This window comes from Podarcis filfolensis (assembly GCF_964270895.1).
Source record: "Podarcis filfolensis genome assembly, chromosome: 3".
Taxonomy (NCBI): domain Eukaryota; kingdom Metazoa; phylum Chordata; class Lepidosauria; order Squamata; family Lacertidae; genus Podarcis; species Podarcis filfolensis.
This window is the reverse complement of record NC_139606.1, coordinates 72,641,208-72,659,767: the sequence shown is the minus strand read 5'-3', so window position 1 is coordinate 72,659,767 and position 18,560 is coordinate 72,641,208. Positions and strand designations below refer to the sequence as shown.

Here is an 18,560-nt window from a genome sequence, read left to right as displayed (position 1 = left end):
TCTTGTCAATGGATCCTGTTTTTCTGTTGAGTGTTTTTAAATTTTTTCTAGGGTTGGTTAATCTCTTGCGTTCACAACTCCTGAGAAGCAAAAACAACAACCGCCTGAATGGAGTCTTCAAGATTGTTTATTTTGGGCAGGGGGTCTTTGGTGTGACCTGTGTTCAACCCCCCAGGAGAGCAATAAATAATCTCCCTTTCTTAGATACTTTCATTGGGGCAACAGAGAGAGGAAATTATGATACACATTCTAAACGTACGTTGCAAAGAGCTCTTAACCTTTTTCCAGGTTCTTCATTTTTATCTGTCGTATTAATTGCAACATTGTTATTGCAATTTGTTATTTGAAGCAGTTTTCTGTGCTGGATCAGAGGATGCTGAGCTTGGCACCTACGATGCTTTCAGAGACGCTTTTCCTTGTAACAATTGGAAAATGCCAAAAATTCCCATGTTGCTTTCTTCTTTTGATCATTGACCTCATAACACACTCATCTGCTATGTTCCTGCTTGCTTTTCCTTGATGAAATTGTAATGTGTGGTTTTTTTTAAAAAAAAAAGGTTTAAGCATATTTTAATTAGTCACATTATTGCACAGCAGTTCTCTTGCCACATGTGGGAGTGAAGGTATTGTCTTTTAAACATAATTATTTCAAAATTGCACATGAAACCACACTCTCTGAATGCAAACCTTTGGTGATGTACTTTTAAAGTGTGTTTTGGGGAGAGAGTAAAAACCACACATTTGCCTTTTAGGTTAGAAGCCCCTCTGTTCTAAACGTAATATTTGACAATAAATTGAGTGGGCACATATTCTCTTAATCATACTGTTAATTATTCAAGGGTATTCATTGGCGCCCGCAGAGGAGAAGGGAGAGAAAAAAATTCTAAATGCATTTATGCATTTATTTTAATGTTCACAAACACATGCACCTCCAGCTAGTCAACAAGAAGTTTAGCGTGATCTTTGAGATCACTCCTATTGACAATGGCTGCCACACTCAAACTCCCTGCATTTTCCTGGAGGGAGTGCCTTTCTGGGCCAGTGGACAGCTCAGATAAATTTTGCTTGTGATCACAAGTGAACATTATTCAATGATAGAGCCAGTCACCAGAGTTCTGCAGTCTGTGAAACTACATAGATGCAATGGAACTTAAGGTCATATACAAGAGTTGCTAGGAATAATGGAACAGCACAGGGAAACCAGACCTTTAGCATAAGAACAGAGAAGTGCAAGAAATTGGCAGAGGAAGTAGATGTGGAACATAAAATGCCTAGACAAACCAAACAACAGCAAAAAACAAAAACACGCCAATTATCCCAACCAATCCACAAATGAGTTCAATCGGTGGTCCATCTACATTCCCTACAGCAACATCATATTGTGAGTTTCTTCACTTCTGTTCCTGTGTCGGCTGGTCACAGCATGATGGTGCCTCATTGCAAGGTGGACATACTACAATATATCTCTCATTCAATCATTGGCTGAGTCTCTCATGGGTTGCTATATGAAGACCTTGAGGGAATTATTGTATCCAGAACTGCATGGGCACATTTTCCCTAGAGGTAGCAGCCCCTCAAAACACTGCCATGAGAGAAGCTGGGGGTCAGAATCCAACAACATCTGGAAGGCCACAGGTTAGCTACCGCTGCTAGAGCTCAATGCTGGAGTAGCAGTAAAACACTGGGGAAGAACTGGAGATGAAGGGAAATTGTTCAGTGGTCTAGATCATTTTTATCTGTAACATTCCTCTAACAGAGCTTGATTATATAACAGTGCAGTTAATACAGTTGATTTCAGTAGCAATTGATGGAACATCCTTGTGAGCAACTGGGGAGGGTAATCGTAATTATTTTTTGTTATTTGTAGGGAGGGTAGGGGAATTCTGTTTCATGCTTTCTGACTTCTGAGCAAAACATTTATTACACTTTTTGTTTATATAGAAATGGAGCTCTGAAATATCAAAACAAGCTGAGATGTGGACCTGATTTGCTTCCTCTTCTCTAATATTTAGATATTCTTCACTGTAAGAAGCCCTGAAAAATGTCATTCTTATATCTACATATATAGAGGCATATTCAGAAACACTAGCACATTAAATAAGATTCCCTTCATTTTCTCCGGCTTTGCAGTGAGCCTCAGTGATCTCTCTGGATCTTCTGAAGGCTCCTAGGGCTGTGGAATTTTCAAGCACTGCTTTATTAAATGCTATAATAAAAGCAAGTCTTTTCACTAATCTGGAGGAGCTGTTTATACATTAATGCTTACTCTGCATTCAGTGTGCTCCTACTTCTAGTTTCTTAAGATGCATACACATAATGTTAGCCACAATCCGTTTTGATTCTTCAGTATCTTGAAAAATATGGCTGTTTGATGCACTTTTTCCCCTTAAACTAGCTTCAATCCAACTAGAAAACTTGAGCCACATTCACTTAGTACTCGAACCAAGTGTGTACATTTGAGACAGTTCCTATGCATGCACAGATGAATGCACATCCAACAATGACAGCTTTGGGAATAGGTGTTCTGGGGGGCTTGGAGAAACCAAACAGGTCATGTGCATTGGGTGAAGACATCCCTGTCCCCACGCTGATGTGTACAACACCAAGCCAATGCAATTTGAAATGCAGTGCAGGAGAGGGCAACCTTGCTGCATTTTAAGCTCCAATGCATACATAGTCTGAGTCTGGCTGAGTGCAGGTCTTCTATGATAACTGATGTGAAAGCTGTTGAAGACAACTCAGCTGAAAAACATCCAACAAGTAGACATTTAAAACAATGATTACAACTGAATTAAAAAACAGAAATGTAGGTTCTTACTCAGAAATGTTTTGCTTACTAAATTATAGCATGGTGTTCTGTGATTCAGATGACTGTACAGTTAGTGTTACAATGGGGACAATTTTACCTGTTTCTCTGTAGGTTTTTCATATTTAAGTCCAATGTTTCATCTGTTTTCTTGGACTTCGAGGACAGCATAATTCTAATAGTTTAAAAAAATGAAAATCAGGACATTCTGTTCCTGGGTGCATTTATGTTTTGGATGCTTCTGTGTGAAAATAGCTGTGATCAACATTACTATTATATAACAGGATTTGATACATCTGAATATCACAATTCATTTAATCGGGAGGGGGGGGATTACATTTTATAGCTATTGGGTATGAGAGTGACTGTTTTATAAGTGGGCTATAGATTAAGATATTAGCATACAATCCAAACTTATGGATGTGCATTACCTGATTTATTTCCCCACACCAAACTCCAATTCACTGAAGCTGTTATTTGCACATGTACAATGGCTGCCTGAAATGTACACACTGGCCACTGTTTTCTAATTGGATGGTAGCTGGATTGAGGGAAAGCACATCAAACAGGAGTATTTTCCAAGAAGCTACAGGATACAGATGGATTGTGGTGAACGTCATGAGTATTTGGCTGCAAACAGCAGTGGTGGGAGCCTGCTTGAGCCATAGCAAATGGTGATGTGCACACAGCCTAAGTACCAGAGGTCAGTAGGGTCAAATAGCATGATCCAAACAGGCTAGTGACCAGGTTCTGGAGCAGGCAGGCAAAGATACAAAGGGCCAGAAGCAGATGATGTGATCTAATATGGGGTGCTGGTGTTTAAGTACTGGAGGAACAGACAAGGGTGAGGTAAGCATCTGTTAGCACTTTCTTGCTCAGGAAAAGACATAATAAGGCTAGCAGGACGTCTATTGGCTTCTGAAATCACCCAACTCCTCCTGGGCTGACTTGCCTTCTCTCTATTACTGGTGGGGAATAGTGGTGCATATTGACCTTGCTTGCAATCAGAGAGGTATGGGAGCGTTGATAAAGCAACTCTTTACCAAACAAGTCTGTTGACCTGCCTGGGCTTGTTTGTCAACCTGTTTATGTATGCCCACATATCCTGCCCCCACATCTCTATGCCTCTCTACCTTTTAGGGTCTCTGCTGTTGTCTATCCCTGGGGCTGATTTTATTATTTGGTTGTGCCTCTTCCTTGCTGGCATTTAGGAGACTGATGAAGGCTGTTTTATTTCAGAGGGCATTTGGCTGAACTTCAGTTGAAATTCTTCTAAGCTGTGGAAATGAAGGCTTTAATTCCCATTTGGTTGTTTATTTCATGGATTTTTTGTGATGGCTTTGCTTTTTGAATTTATTTCAATAAATGGAGAACTATACAAATCAGCAACCTATACATTTAATAAATAGCCTAGAGTCTGGACAATGGTATGATCTGTGATGATGTGATACATGCAGACAGTTAGTATTGCTTGATGATAGGGGACTAATAAGGACATGCCAAGTATGAACAGATGCCTTTTGCAGTGAGTTCTGCCCTTGGAACCAACTCTGAGCCTGGCAAGCCCCATACTTGGACCTGCCTTAGAGCTTAAGAGTTGGCAATTCTATGAGATTTATTCTGGGGGAAATCAATTCTAGGGGGAATTTATTCTGGAGTCCATTCGTTTAGAATGATGCAAGGGTTTAGCTATGACTTTCCAAGACTGGAGCAAAAGACCAGGCATTTTACTGAATAGAACAATTTTCAAGAGGGACATCTGGACTTTTCATTTTATTTACCAAAGACCTTTAAAATGTCCTTCCCTAGTCCATAGACAGAGAGCCAGTGTGGTGTAGTGGTTAAGAGTGGTGGACTCGTAATCTGGTGAACTGGGTTCGCGTCTCCGCTCCTCTACATGCAGCTGCTGGGTGACCTTGGGCTAGTCACACTTCTTTGAAGTCTCTCAGCCTCACTCACCTCAAAGAGTGTTTGTTGTGGGGGAGGAAGGGAAAGGAGAATGTTAGCCGCTTTGAGACTCCTTAGGGTAGTGATAAAGCGGGATATAAAATCCAAACTCTTCTTCTTCTCTTCATATGCACAATTGAATATGTTACAGATACAAGTTTACCGAAACACGTGAAGTATCAGCACATAGATAACAAATATGCTACTGATGACACATATTGGATGCTGCTAACAATGAAAAGTCATGGAGGAAACCATTATTTATGAACACTTAATTAAGCAGAAAGGCCATATAGTCACACAGCATTCCATACTAAAACATGTTAGGGGAAATCAATAGGACGGTACATAACACAGCAGGCGATATCTGCAGCAATCTGCAGGGCCACTTCTGGTGGATGCTCTGCAAATGCAATTAACATACAAAAGGGCACTTAATGTGTTTGCAAGAGGAAATTACCCATTGTTACAAGCAAGTAAGCAAACTAAGCATAATGCTTTCTCAAAGCATCAAAATAGGTGTCAAATAGAATTGCAACTAGGTTATGAAATCAAATTAGAGTATGTTCTTTGGTTAACCCTAATGATGGTGCATAACTCATCTCCAGGTTGGGGTAGAATTGCAGCTTCCAGGTGATGGTGGGGAAGCTTTCCAGAGCAGGTACAGAATGTGTGGCTTTCTGTGAGACTTTTTCTGGAGCTACATTAGAGGTTGACATGGTACAGCCCTGGTTCCTCCACAGCTGTGCTACATTTTAGATGCCACAATCCATTCTAGAATTTTGTTGGAATGAAACATATCAAATCTGTTCCAGTTATGCTTCCACATTTTTCTGGAATAGCTGTGCTTTGTTCACTCACTTTTTATGGGGCATCTACATGACATTATCACCAGATCACCATTCCCTTGTGCTTTCACTGTGGTTCCCATGTTTTTTCAGACTGCAGAAAATCATACTCTGGGGCAAAAGAACCAACTGGTAGTATAAACCCTTCTGCAGCTCAGTGGCAAAACACACATGCCATAGGTCACTATATTCTGCAGAAGAGCATATCTCCTTCAAGTCCCACAAATTTCAGAAGCCCATGCCACAATAACTCAGAGCAGGGCTTTCAATGTGGCTCACTCTGTTCTATGGAAGAGCATTCCTGTCGATATAAACAGGTGCCCACTATCTGTACTTTCTGAAAACAACTGAAGACACTTTTGTTTCCAGCTGGGTGAAAAAAATCACCACCATTTTGTATTGTTTTTAAAACTATTTTTAGCGTTTTTTATTGTGTTTGTAAATGCTTTCTTAAAACTGATTTACCAAAACACACTGCTTTTCCAGTTGGTAACATTTTAGCACCATGTTTGTTTGCTGTTTTTAATTTTGGCAGATCCTTAAATTAGCACTAAAACACTTTTAGCCAGCCTTTTTAATTTTTCATTACACAATAATACATAAATCAGAGGTGGCTAATGGACAGTTCAAGAGCCTATTTGATACATCTAAACCACTTGAAAATGCTTGCAAGACCCCCAACATTGTGGCAAATGCGTAACAACTTTTTTGTTTTTAAAAAACAAACTGCTCTGCAGTAACAGAGTAATATACATTTAGTAGCATTCCAGGGCAGGGTGGGATGCTTTTCTTCTCTTTGTTTTTGGAGAGCACGGACGACAACCACTTCATGTTTTCCAGCTGTAGCTATGCCATGCCCTTTGAGGGTGGGTGGAACACAGCAGCATAGATGCTGTACATACACAATATGCTGAAGCATGGAAAGCCAAGTGCAATTTTGCATATACAGTTTTTGGTTTTTTTTGCATATACAGTAACTTTCAAACTTTCAAAACTTATGAAAAGGACAGAGGAAATGGTGTCCTCCTGCCAGTGGCAACATTGTGCTCATTGTGACAAGAATGGGGTGGGGGGGGGGTGGCTGCAAGGTTGGGCGGCTAGGGGTTGCACACAACACACACCTGCAGGATTGCCACCACAGCCTTGTTTGTTTATTTATTTATTTATTTATTTGCATTCATTGAGTTTACCATTGTAGAAGTCCAAAAGAGGCGTATCTCAACTTAATTTGAGCTTGATCTTATGCTAAGTTATCAGCAATAATTTCAGTAGCGGGCCTTATGAGTGGGCTTAATCTCACAGAGCTGTTATGAGGTGGATTACCAGGCACTGAAAGTACTATATGCATATTTAACAATTGATAAGCATCATGTTGTTGGAAAGCCATCAGATACTCACCATAGCAGAAGGCTCAGCAGGTGGATGCCCAAACAACCAACAAAAATAAATGGAAAACAGAATACAAGATGATAATTGAGCAAAAATCAAACAACGTGTTAGGGAAACTCTTTAAAATAATTAATCTGTAAAATGAGGAACTTATAGTATTTATTATTGTTGTTGTTATTACTATTATTATTTAGACTGCAAATGCTTCCCTCAGAAAGTAGGCACATTATGTTATGGTTCCTTGAATAGAAGGGTCTATAGGGAAATGCATATTTAATTAGCTATTCACTAACTTAAGAGTCACAGTGACACAGCAAAGCAGGGATGCACTTAATCCTTCCCTCCATCCTCTGCATTTGTCAGCAGCCAGTAAGTAATATCATCATGACATAAGCAAAGCCCTGGCTAAACTGTACATTGCTGTCTCAAGGGGAAACACAGAAAAGAACAGAACGGAGAAGGCATCAATCATTTGTGCTTAAAATAAGCTGCTTCTGAAGTAATGATAACTTTTAAAGTTCTAGCTCTCAGGGCAAGCAGAATCCTGATTTTGTAACACCAACATGGGCACAGCGAGAGAGGCCAGGGGGGCAGCTGTTTCCCCTAAATCAAGAAAAGAAAGCTACTGAACTAAGAGTAGAAATAATCAGAATATTTGAAACTGAAATGCTCGCTGACGTCACTTGGATGAATTTGTGGTGCATTCTAGTGACACAACTGGCAACCTGACTTAGTGGTAGGTGTGGCTTCCTCAAACTGACCAATCGTGTCACAGGTAGCTCGGTTCTAGGACAGGACAAGTGGGTGTCCTGACCGCTCAACATAAATCCTGGCCATGCCCATGTTTCACATGTCTGCACAAATTCTAGCATCCAAGTATACTGTACTTTGTGGCTAAACAGATATCTGAAACTGCCCTTTCAATATCCAGAAACAATTTCCGCTGTACTCTGAGCCAGCTACCAAGAATAGATTAACTTCTATATTTTATCCGTATAAAACTGATTCAAGTGTAAGATCTGAAAGGCACGTGAAGTCACCACCTAGCTGAAGTTAATCAGGTTTTACCTGGCAAGATGGGAGACCATCAAGGAATTGCAGGTAGGCTCTAGGGTCCCATGATGGAAGAAAGGCAGGATTTAAGTGGAAGAAAATGAGACATTTTTCATTAGGCATAGAGAAGCAACAAAATATTTGCTAAATAAAACAACTGGCGTCTCAGTGCCCTTGGGAAACTATTGCTAATTTGTCCTAGAACTGTTATTACTGAAAAATAAGTGAAGAATTGGTAATTGCCTTGCAGTTGTTTTGTCTTCATCTTTTAACAACTTGATTGGAGGTACTGCTGCAGTGCATACCAAGTGTTTATGAAGCACTAAGCATTTTGTCATGAGCTCAGCAAACTTGGTGGTTCTCTCCCCGCCCTGCCCCCCATTTTACCTTATAAGTTATTTAGATGTTAGAAACCTTTTTCAGCTTCGTTAAAAAGCATGGGAGATGTTCACAACTGCACAGCAGACATCTGCGTTAATTCTATTGCAAAAAGATAGGCCAACAAGGTTCGATCATTTAAAAACGCGTTGTTCAGGTTCTTTTAGCAACAATGATCTACAAAGAAGCAGCTGATAACTTTTGGCAGACCCTTTGATTGAACTCTAGTGACACTGGAATTGGTATTTACGGCAACTTCATGCAATCTTGCATAAATGTTGATATATACTACATTTTGGTCTATACTACAAATAGTGTAGAATACATCCCCCTGTAATATTGCTGGCTCAGACAGTTTGGGTGGGCATGCTGCCCTGTCCTTTAAATCATCTGCACCTGGCGGCAGGTCACATTTCTGTTCCATTACTGAAGGTTTGCGTGCTCCTTCTCTCTAGTGCTGGACTGCATTTTTCACTCCATTTCTTATTAAAGTGGAGCACAAAGTCCATTTCTCTCCATGCAGTGATGGTTCCCACTGATGCATGGGGACTGGATATTGTTGGCACTGTAGCATCACTAGCGTGAGTATACGGTAATTGAAAGGAAACTAGAGGTATGGATATATGGATATATATGGATATATATATATATATATATATATATATATATATATATATATATATAGGAATGGCCTTGAGGGGAGTGCATAGACTCCCAGAGTGGTAAGGCATCCCAGGCAGATGGGTGGGGTACAAATAATAAAATGTTTGTTATCGTCATCATCACCATTATCATCAATATACAGAATATGGCAAATAAGATGGGGGAGATGAGAAATAAGCAGACCATCCGATGTAGCTGTTTGCTGATCTCAGTCTCCAAGGATGCAGGGCTTGCCTGTGGGTATTGCCAGAACAGGGAAATATAACACACCACACGGCTCTCTCCCACCTCTGCAAAAGGACAGAAGCTGAGGGAATCACTGTTTAGTCTGGAGTCGACAGACTGTTTCGTGTTTGGGCTGCTTCTCCCTCCTCCCTCCTTTTTATCTAGCTCTCCTGCAAACGCACGGAGGCTTTTGTCTGCCTCCTGCGTCCTGACACATTTGAAGCGAGCTTCCCTCCCTTCTCGTCCCCGCCCGCCTCTCTCGCCCCCTTCTTCCCTCTCCACAGTCAGCCCTGCGGCAGGCAGGGCAGGGGCTCCCGGCTTGGCCCTTCCGCCTTCCTCGGGGCGGGAAGCAGAGGCCCCGCGCGACGCCTCCCTGCAGCCCGGTGCGGCGGATGCAGCAGTTGCTATAGCAGCCTCCGCCTCGCGCGGCCGTCTCCTCAGGCTCAACTTTCACCCGCTTTTTTGTGTGAGAACGAATTGGGAGGGAAAACACACACGTAACGGTGGGTTGAGGGAGGAGAGAGAGACTGAGGTAAAACGTAGTGGAGTTGAAATGCTGCTAAGGAAGCTGTTCTCCTGCCAACAAAGTCAATTTGCAGCGCAGGGCTGTAATTACCGCCCCCCCCCCCCGCCGCCCGCTTCTCTTTCAGACGAGCGCTGTGAAGCAGAAGCAGCGGCAGCTCCTCACAGACTCTCCCCGGGCAGCTTAGCGGCTGTTCCAGAAGCCATTGCTTAGAGAGCCCGCGCTCCCGCTCCCGCCCCGCCGCCAGGCGCCCTCAAGTGGAGAGGCGCCTTCCCTCGGGACTCCTCTCTTCTTCGGGAGCGGGCCATCTTCCTTCCCGCCTTTGCCTCTGCTTCCCCCTCGTCGAAGCTCCTCCAGCGCGCGCTCTCCCTTGCTCCCTTGCAGACAAGAGAAAAGTCCTCAGAGATGCCAATTGCCCATTTACTGGAGCTATGGAAAAAGATAGAAGTGGAAGTGGAGCCTATGGAAACGGAGGTGAGCAGCCTAAGGCAGCGAGCGGCAGCTCCCGAGCGCCTTGCATGCGGGAGCAAAATGGGGCCAGGGAGCCTTAGGGAACTTATTTGTGTGTGTAGTGGGGGGGGGGGAGACTTCTCTGAGCCCAAGGGGAAAGAGTGAACACCTGTCTGGTGAGTCGGACTTTAAAGATGTGTATCTATTCTTCCCCCCACTCTTTGCGTGACGTATGCAGAGCCACTTGTTGATACACTGCGAGAATGGGAAGGGGAGGAAGGAAAGGGAGCCTTGTGACTAGTCGTTCACAGGCACATGCAAGAAGCGGCTCAGAATTAAGGAACTGGCACGCGAGCTTCTGGCCTCTGCAGTGCAGGCAGGCAGCTTCAGCTTCGCAGGATTTCTGCATTAGTCCTCGGAGAAGGCGGGACCAGCCCTACGTGTGCCCAAAGTTGGTGCCTCGTGTTCATCCAGCACCAGAGACAGCTGCATATTGTTCCTCTAAGTTGCCTTTTTGTGTATGGGCTTGCCTTTCCCTGCGACCACAAAGAGATGGCCCTTGCCTTAGTTAGGATTGAACAACTCATAGGATAGCAAGGTTTCTGGCCCTTGGGGCAACTGTTTGGTGTAAAGTTGCTTGTACTGGGAGTCGGGGGCAGTTTGCATCTTTTCCTTTTGTTGCGTAGCACCACTAACAGGTGCATGGGCAGTTGCCATGCATATGTGCCCTCAGAATTACAAAGAGTTGTGATCAACCCTCTTCCTTAAGAGTAAATAACAGTGAACAGTAAATATCCAGACTTGATAGTTTAATTTCCTTCTTCAGCGAGAGAGAGAGAGAGAGAGAGAGAGAGAGAGAGTTTGTGTGTGTGTGTGTGTGTGTTGCCTTCTGTCACCCTCCAAACACAAAGGAAGAAACTAGTGATTGGTTCTCTTTTTATGCCACTTGTTTGGGAGACTGCACTTCATTGGTGCCTCTGTCAAAATGCAATACATTCAGTTGCATGTCCTCATGACTGTTCAGTAGTTTATATGAAATTACAGTGGTACCTCGGGTTACCTACGCTTCAGGTTACAGATGCTTCAGGTTACAGACTCCGCTAACCCAGAAATATTACCTTGGGTTAAGAACTTTGCTTCAGTATGAGAACAGAAATGATGCTCCAGCAGCGCGGCAGCAGCAGGAGGCCCCATTAGCTAAAGTGGTGCTTCAGGTTAAGAACAGTTTCAGGTTAAGAACGGACCTCCAGAATGATTTAAGTACTTAACCCGAGGTACCTGTTTCTCTGAGCTATCAGCATCACACAAAGCTACTTTGATGACCTGAAAGTTCCTTATCACAGAATGCTTTTTAAATGGGATGAGTATTAACACCTAACAATGCAACAAATTAATAATAATGGGGCTGCATCTGATACCTGAACTTACAATAGGTGCCTGTTATCATAGGTAACAAGTTGGCTATGCTACAGCATCTTTACTGTGGTTCTGCAAGCAGATATACTAGCTAAAATGTTCTGGAAGAGATGTGGATGAATATAAATTTCTCACCCCTCTTATTTTGGTAGAAGCCATAGAGGACTTTACCAACTACCCTTAAGCTTGCAGATGTCACTGTTTGATGTATAAAGCAATTGTGCACAGCACAACTCTAGTGAGATTCTGACTGAGCAAGTGATCTCAAGACCACAATATTCCTACTCTACAGCAGTTCAGTGGAATGTGATGGTAACACTGTAGAGAATACAGGATGGCAGCCTGAGTATTTCAGATTTTTTTTCTGCTTCACTCATTCATACATTGAATGGTTGAAGTAGCCTTGTCACCATAGTATTAAAACATGTATGAAAATAAAGCAAACAATAATTGGGCAGGAAAAAACCATTTTAAAAATAATGTTAACAAGCCTTCAGTATCTTGTGAATATCAGATACACAAAGCAGTGCCATTTAGCTTTTATTTTATAGGGTTTCAAAGGAACTGGTTTATGGGTGTCTGTGGACTTCAAGGTTCTTTGGCTGGGACAGTGAGCGCCACCACACAATGTTGGTGGGTGCCATCTTTCATTCTGCTTCATCTTATTCATTTAAAATCACCATCTCTGACTCAAAAACATTAATGTAGTTACACCATTAATGTATATGACACGTGCTGGCACTGCATGATGATGCATGTATGCATCATAGCAGACAGATACCACGTTAGAAGAGACATCCTGTCATGTGAAAGAAAAGGGATCATATTCTTCTAAGATGATGGCATTGGCTGTTTACAATTTTTTTTTCAACATTAAAATACTAGATTTAAAGCCACTCAAAAAAGGTTTAATCTAATTCGTTAATCAAATGTAGCATCCCTAGTCCAATATCGCTAGTGAGATATTGGATTCAATTGTTGGGTCAAGAATTTCCACAAATATAGAACTTTGGGGGTATAGTATTGTTGTGTGTACTGCATGACCAAGGAAATCTGCAGTCCTGTTTTAAAGGCAAGAATGAGACATGAATGGGGTATTAATTTTAACATCAGAATTCAGCTTCTACCATTATTCATATGATATAATACCTTCTAATGAGCTATACCTAAGCAACAGATGTGGCATTTGGGAGGTTTGTCCTTTTAAAACCCTAGCCCAAATGGTATGAGCTATGTTCAAAACTGGTTGTGTTTTATGTTCTCCCTCAGAGAAAGATTTTGTTGTTTTCCAGCTTTACAAAATACAGTCTGTCTTGATTTCATGTCAACAAGATTATTCATAATCTTGTAATGTTAATTGAACAAGTCTGTTCTCGATTATTCACCCATACTTTTGCATACCCCCCCCCCCGTAATTATTCAGACATAAACATGCTTACTTAGGAAGCAATTCCCGCCAAAAGGGGTGAGACTTCACAGTAAACATGTTTTAAGACCTTTGGATGTTTCCATACAGGGGTTTAGCACTGTAAACAGGTTGTTGAGATATCACAAATTGATCATTGGTAAACAGTTTGGTTTATTTATTTATTTATTTGATTTTCACTGGAAAGGGTAGGTCTGAATTACATGTGGGTGAAAACATGGGCTGGCATTTTGACAACAGTGTTTTGTGGATGGATGCTGCAAAAAACGTGCATGCACACAGAATGCCCACCCCACAATAAATACCCATTTGGAAATACCCTGTGTATCTTTTCACTCATGCTGCTTTCGATTTATTTTTATTTTTATCTCTTATCTTCCTTTGACTTGACTGGAATATTTTCTTAAATAAATGCATAAATTACAGTCTCATGCACATAAAAACAAACTTCTATTCAGTACCTTATACTGTGCTTACAAAAGAAACAGGTGTAGATGTAATATCATACCATATCCAGGAGGCAAAGATTGTGCACGTATCCCAACCCCTACAAAAAGTGTACACTCCACTAACGTTAGTTAATTTGTTAATTATTCCATACATTCATTACCCATCCTTCACAAATGATCCTAGTGTGGGTTACACTGTATTAAAACAGTACAACAGTAAAATACACAAAATACACAAATAATGAATCACTGAAACAACAGTGCAACCAGTAAAGCTATTAAAAAAGGATGAACGGTAATCAGACATTTTTAAAAGTCTGGATAAAAAACTATGCCCAAAGCTTCTTGGGTCTGGGAGCCACTGAGAAGACATAGGGCTCCCATATGTCTGGATCTTCCAGGACATTACTGGAATTTCAAAGGTGGAATTGATGTCTAGGGGGAATTTCCAAAAGGTAGCACTTTGTCCTGGATCTTAGGCAAGTCAATCGAAAAATCACATTTTTAGGGGTGTCCTGGTTTTTACTTTTTGAAATATGGCAACCCTGTCTTATGTGGTGCCATCCCATAGACCTCTGAGGGCACTGGTATTTCCAATGAGGTCTCCTTTGCCAATGTTTATTTCCAGGCTGGTTTATAAAGAATGAGGTGATCTTTCAGGTATTTTGCGAACCAAGCTGTTAAGGGCTTTATACAGTATGTCAGTACCTTAACTTGTCCCTGAAAACAAATAGGCTACCAGTGCAGTTCTCTCAGAACTAGTGTAATATAAGTCCTTTTAGCTGTGCCAGACTGTAGTCTGGCAGCTGCATTTTGCACTAGTTGTGCCTCCAGTCATATTCAGGGGAAGCCCCACAAACTGTGCATTGCATTAATTCAGTCTAGAGAACCCAGATCATAGATCACAGTTACCAGGTCATCCCTTGATGGCACTTTAATAGAATCATAGAATTGTAGAGTTGGAAGGGACCCTTAGGGAATCTAGTCCAACCTCCTGCAGTGCAGGAATCTCAACTAGATCATACATGACAGATTACTATCCAACCTCTGCTTTAAATCCCCTAAGGAAGGAGAGTCCACAATGTCCTGAGGTCTGTCAAACAGCTCTTACCATCACAAAGCTTTTCTTTTGGTGCTGAATCACACTGTTGATACTAAGACCTCTAGATACTTTTCTCATGCACTACTGGCAAGCCAGGTGTTTCCCATCTTATATTTGGCAGCTGGTATTTCCTGCCTAAGTGTTGAACCTGATATTTGCCCCTATTGAAATTCATTTTGTTAGTTCTTCAATACGCAAGGTCATCATGAATCCTGATTCTGTCTCCTCTGGCATTGGATACCCCTACCAGTTTGGTGTCATATGCAGATTCGATGAGCATCCCCTTAATATCTTCATCCAAGTTGTTAATAAAGAAGTTGAACAACAACAGGCCTGGGACAGAACCCTGTGGCACCCCACTTACCACTTTTCCTCAGGTTGACTAGGAACCATTAGTGAGTATTTGTGTTCAGTCAGTCAACCAGTTACAAATCCACCTAACGGTTATCTTGTCTAGTCCACATTTTACCAGCTTCTTCACAAGAATACCATGGGGCACTTTGTCAGAAGCCTTACTGAAATCAAGGTGCAATATGTCCACAGCATTCCCCTGATCCAGCAGGCTAGTAAAGCTGTCAAAAAAAGAAGTAAGATTTCTATGGCATGACTTACTTTTTAGAAACCCATGCTGGGTATTAGTAATCACAGCATGTTTTTCTAAGTGCTTACAGACCCACTGTTTAATTATCTGTTCTAGGACCTTTCTTGGAATAGACATCCAGCTGACCGGTCAGTAATTATCTGGATCTCTCCCCCCCCCCATTTTGAAGATGGAAACAACATTTGCCTGCCTCCAGTCCTCAGGGACCTCACCTGTTCTCCAAGAATTCTCAAAGATTATAGAAAGATGCGCTGAGATTACATCTGCAAGCTCCTTTAGTACCCTTGAGTGCAACTCATCAGGCCTTGGAGATCTGAATTCATTTAAAGTAGCCAAGTGCTCCATTACTACCTCTTTTTTATCTTGGGCTGCAGTTCCTTCCTTGCATCATTTATTCCGTCATCACCATGTTAGGCACTGACAGGCCTTTGATTCAGTCTTATTCAGCAGGGTCTTCTTATGAACCATGAACCAGTTATTGGCTCTTATCCTAATCTACCTCACAAGGATACCGTTTTGAAGAAGGGCAAGATAAAAACATGACACATAAAATACCGTAATATTGCTATGATCACTCACCGATTCTGTGTTGTTTTTAGCCACTGAATGAAATAAATCCCGTTATATGCAATAATGTTACGATAGCTGGGGGGTTTTTTGTTTAAAAAAGAACAATTTATGCATTTGATGTGCAGTTTAATGGTTTCTCAGATTTACAGTGTCTTCATAACATTTCTCCTCTCTTTTTAATTACCAGCCGGCAGCAGAAGATGCCAGCCTGGATGAGGGCTTGGATGAGTCTACAAATGAGGTAATTCCATTTGTTATGCCCACTTCATTAAAAAAAAATAAATACTGAAGATGCTTAGCATTGGTTATGTTTTTAGAAATCTTGAGGATTTCTACTGAGTAAACATGTATATGTGAGCGAAGTCTCCAACCAGGATAGTGAATTCATCAGGGAGCTGGGCTTGCGGGTTTTGTACTTGGCTCTGGATGGCAGAGACCGAAAAAGGATCTTGTTGGTACACTACCCCCCCTGCAGCCCAACCACTTCCATGACTGAGCTAGTGGAGAGGGGTCTCTGGTGTGGCACTGGATAATCGTAGGACAGAAGTGCTGAACGTCTTCAGTATCCATTCAATCCTGCTTTGCCTGTCCAGCGCAGGACTTCATGGTTGTGTGGGGCTTTCTCAGTACACCATACATCCAATGCATAATGCAGGTCATACCCTAGTTCTGGGTTTTGTCACACAGGGGATTGGGAAGGATATGTTGGTTCTGGGGTGTGTGATCCGTTGGCATGCACAGATCACTTCTTGGTGAGGTTTGGTTTGGGTGTGACTTGCACACCCTGCAGGGGAGGGAGAACAGTTAAGTTGAAGGATTTCTGAGCACTCGGGGGGGGGGGGGACTTTCCAGGCAGTATGACAGATGCTTCTGTTGAAGCCCTAGTTTTACTGTGGAATAGTAAGATGGAGAGGGCCATTGACATGAATCCTCAGGGAGTCTGAGAAGTTCACTGGGTTTCTGAGGAGCTCCAAGCGATGAAACAGGCCAGTTAATGTACAAGTGGCACAAGAGGTACAGCACACAGCCATGCCTAACCTGTGGCAGTGTCACTACAAAGAAAATATATCTGCCTGCTTCTGTTGCATCCTATGAATTGTCCAGCACTTCATCATTAACTATGGACCATTCAATAGCCTGCTGTGAAAGATTTGTGAGGCTCTGTCTACCTGTTAGAACAACGAGTCACAGTGCTGCTTGGCTTCATTCAAATAAGACTTCATAAAGTAAGAGGGTTAAGAAGTGATTACTGGAAATTAAGAATGAACCAGCATTGATAAATAATGCATTTTCTTCATTTGGATGATTTCTGAATACATATTTTTGTAGTACGCCAATAATATATGAACTTTCATCAAAGCTGGCAGTAATCTCCACTCCAGTCAGAAATGCACTTTTGGTACTTGGAATAAATTGTGCAGATCATGGTTTGCATTAGTTTACATACCAAATTCAAATCAAAACTCTCTTTCAAAATATATTCCTCTCTGATGAGTTTCAGGTGGCACTTAAAAGCATTAGTCTTTCACATAGCCTTTGGTGAGGCAGATAAAGGATGTTCTCTGCTACTTAATGTTTTTAAATGTCTTATTTTTGTCTATTCTGAGTGTTAAGCTATTATGCTGATATTAATTCTAGGGTGCTTTAAAAAAAAGTAAGCTGCCTGTTGTACACCTTTATTTTGGAAAGGCAACATCTGAAATATTACACATTAATAAAGGTTTCGAGGTTTCAAAATGCTGAGCCTCTTTCAGCTCAGTCCTGTGCATCTCTCTACTCAGCAATTAAGTCCCATTGAGTTTAGTGGGGGTTACTGCCAGGTGAATGTGTGTATGATTACAGCTAGTGGTGCCATCAACGCAAGACTTTGGGGCAGGCAAATAAGCCAGATAAACCCCAAATGCAGCAGGGCTGGCTTACCACATTTTGAAGTAAGTGAAGCAATGCATATTACTATATAAATAGTGCCCCTCATAGTGATGATAAGTTCTAGCCTTTTTAAAAAAAACAATAATGGGCAAATCATTGGGCATCTACCCAAGAACTCTTAAAGAATTCAAACGTGTCCTCTTTTTTTGGTGATGCATAACTGGCCACCAAAGCCTTCATGAAAACAGACCAGAATGACAAGCATTCTTTTTTATTTGGACTGGCCATCTGCACAAGACTATTACAGCTAAAAAGTGGGGTCGTAATGAGAGATGCAGCAATTGCTTAAAAAACAAATCAAAAATCAAAACTTTCACAGTATGAATTTAATCTACAGGTGTTTTAGGTTAATGTTTAATTAGAGGAAATACAAAACAGGTCAGGCAATATATGTCATGAAAAATATTCCATCCTTATGAATAAAGACACACGCTTTTCCTTCTCGTTTCTGTTGTCATGCCAACAATAATCTATTCAAAACAATTCTCTGCTTGTGGAATATACTAAACTCAAATCAACACTAGAAGTGTCCTTGTAGAACACTTAGGCATTTTTCATTTACAAGCTAAGGAAGCCTAGAACAACAAATGTCTGCCCTATTTAATCATAATTTGATACTGACATTTTAAAATAACTTTAATGATTACATAGATGAGAAGAGGTGGTGACCTATAATCAGTCTGTTTTCTTCCCCCACCCCATGCTCATTTCAAACAACTGATAATGGTCAGGATATATTAAGCATCTACTGACCTATGTTCCCTTCCATTATAATGTCAGCTGCT

The 18,560-nt window shown here is 41.5% G+C and overlaps 1 protein-coding gene across 2 annotated transcripts in view; it reads left to right on the top strand.

The window, feature by feature from the left end:
* Window positions 1-9,617: 9,617 nt before the first annotated feature.
* RPS6KA2 (ribosomal protein S6 kinase A2) overlaps window positions 9,618-18,560 on the top strand; it is a 176,758-nt gene continuing 167,815 nt past the window's right edge. Inside the window, exons 1-2 of one of the 2 annotated variants that reach the window (XR_014546172.1) lie at window positions 9,618-10,306; window positions 16,034-16,087. Coding sequence is in view for 1 of the 2 variants with exons in the window: in XM_083605860.1 (XP_083461986.1) it covers window positions 10,238-10,306; window positions 16,034-16,087 (123 nt within the window). In the remaining variant the exon portion in view is untranslated. The remainder of the gene's footprint in view (window positions 10,307-16,033; window positions 16,088-18,560) is intronic. The other variant, XM_083605860.1, reaches the window with a different exon arrangement.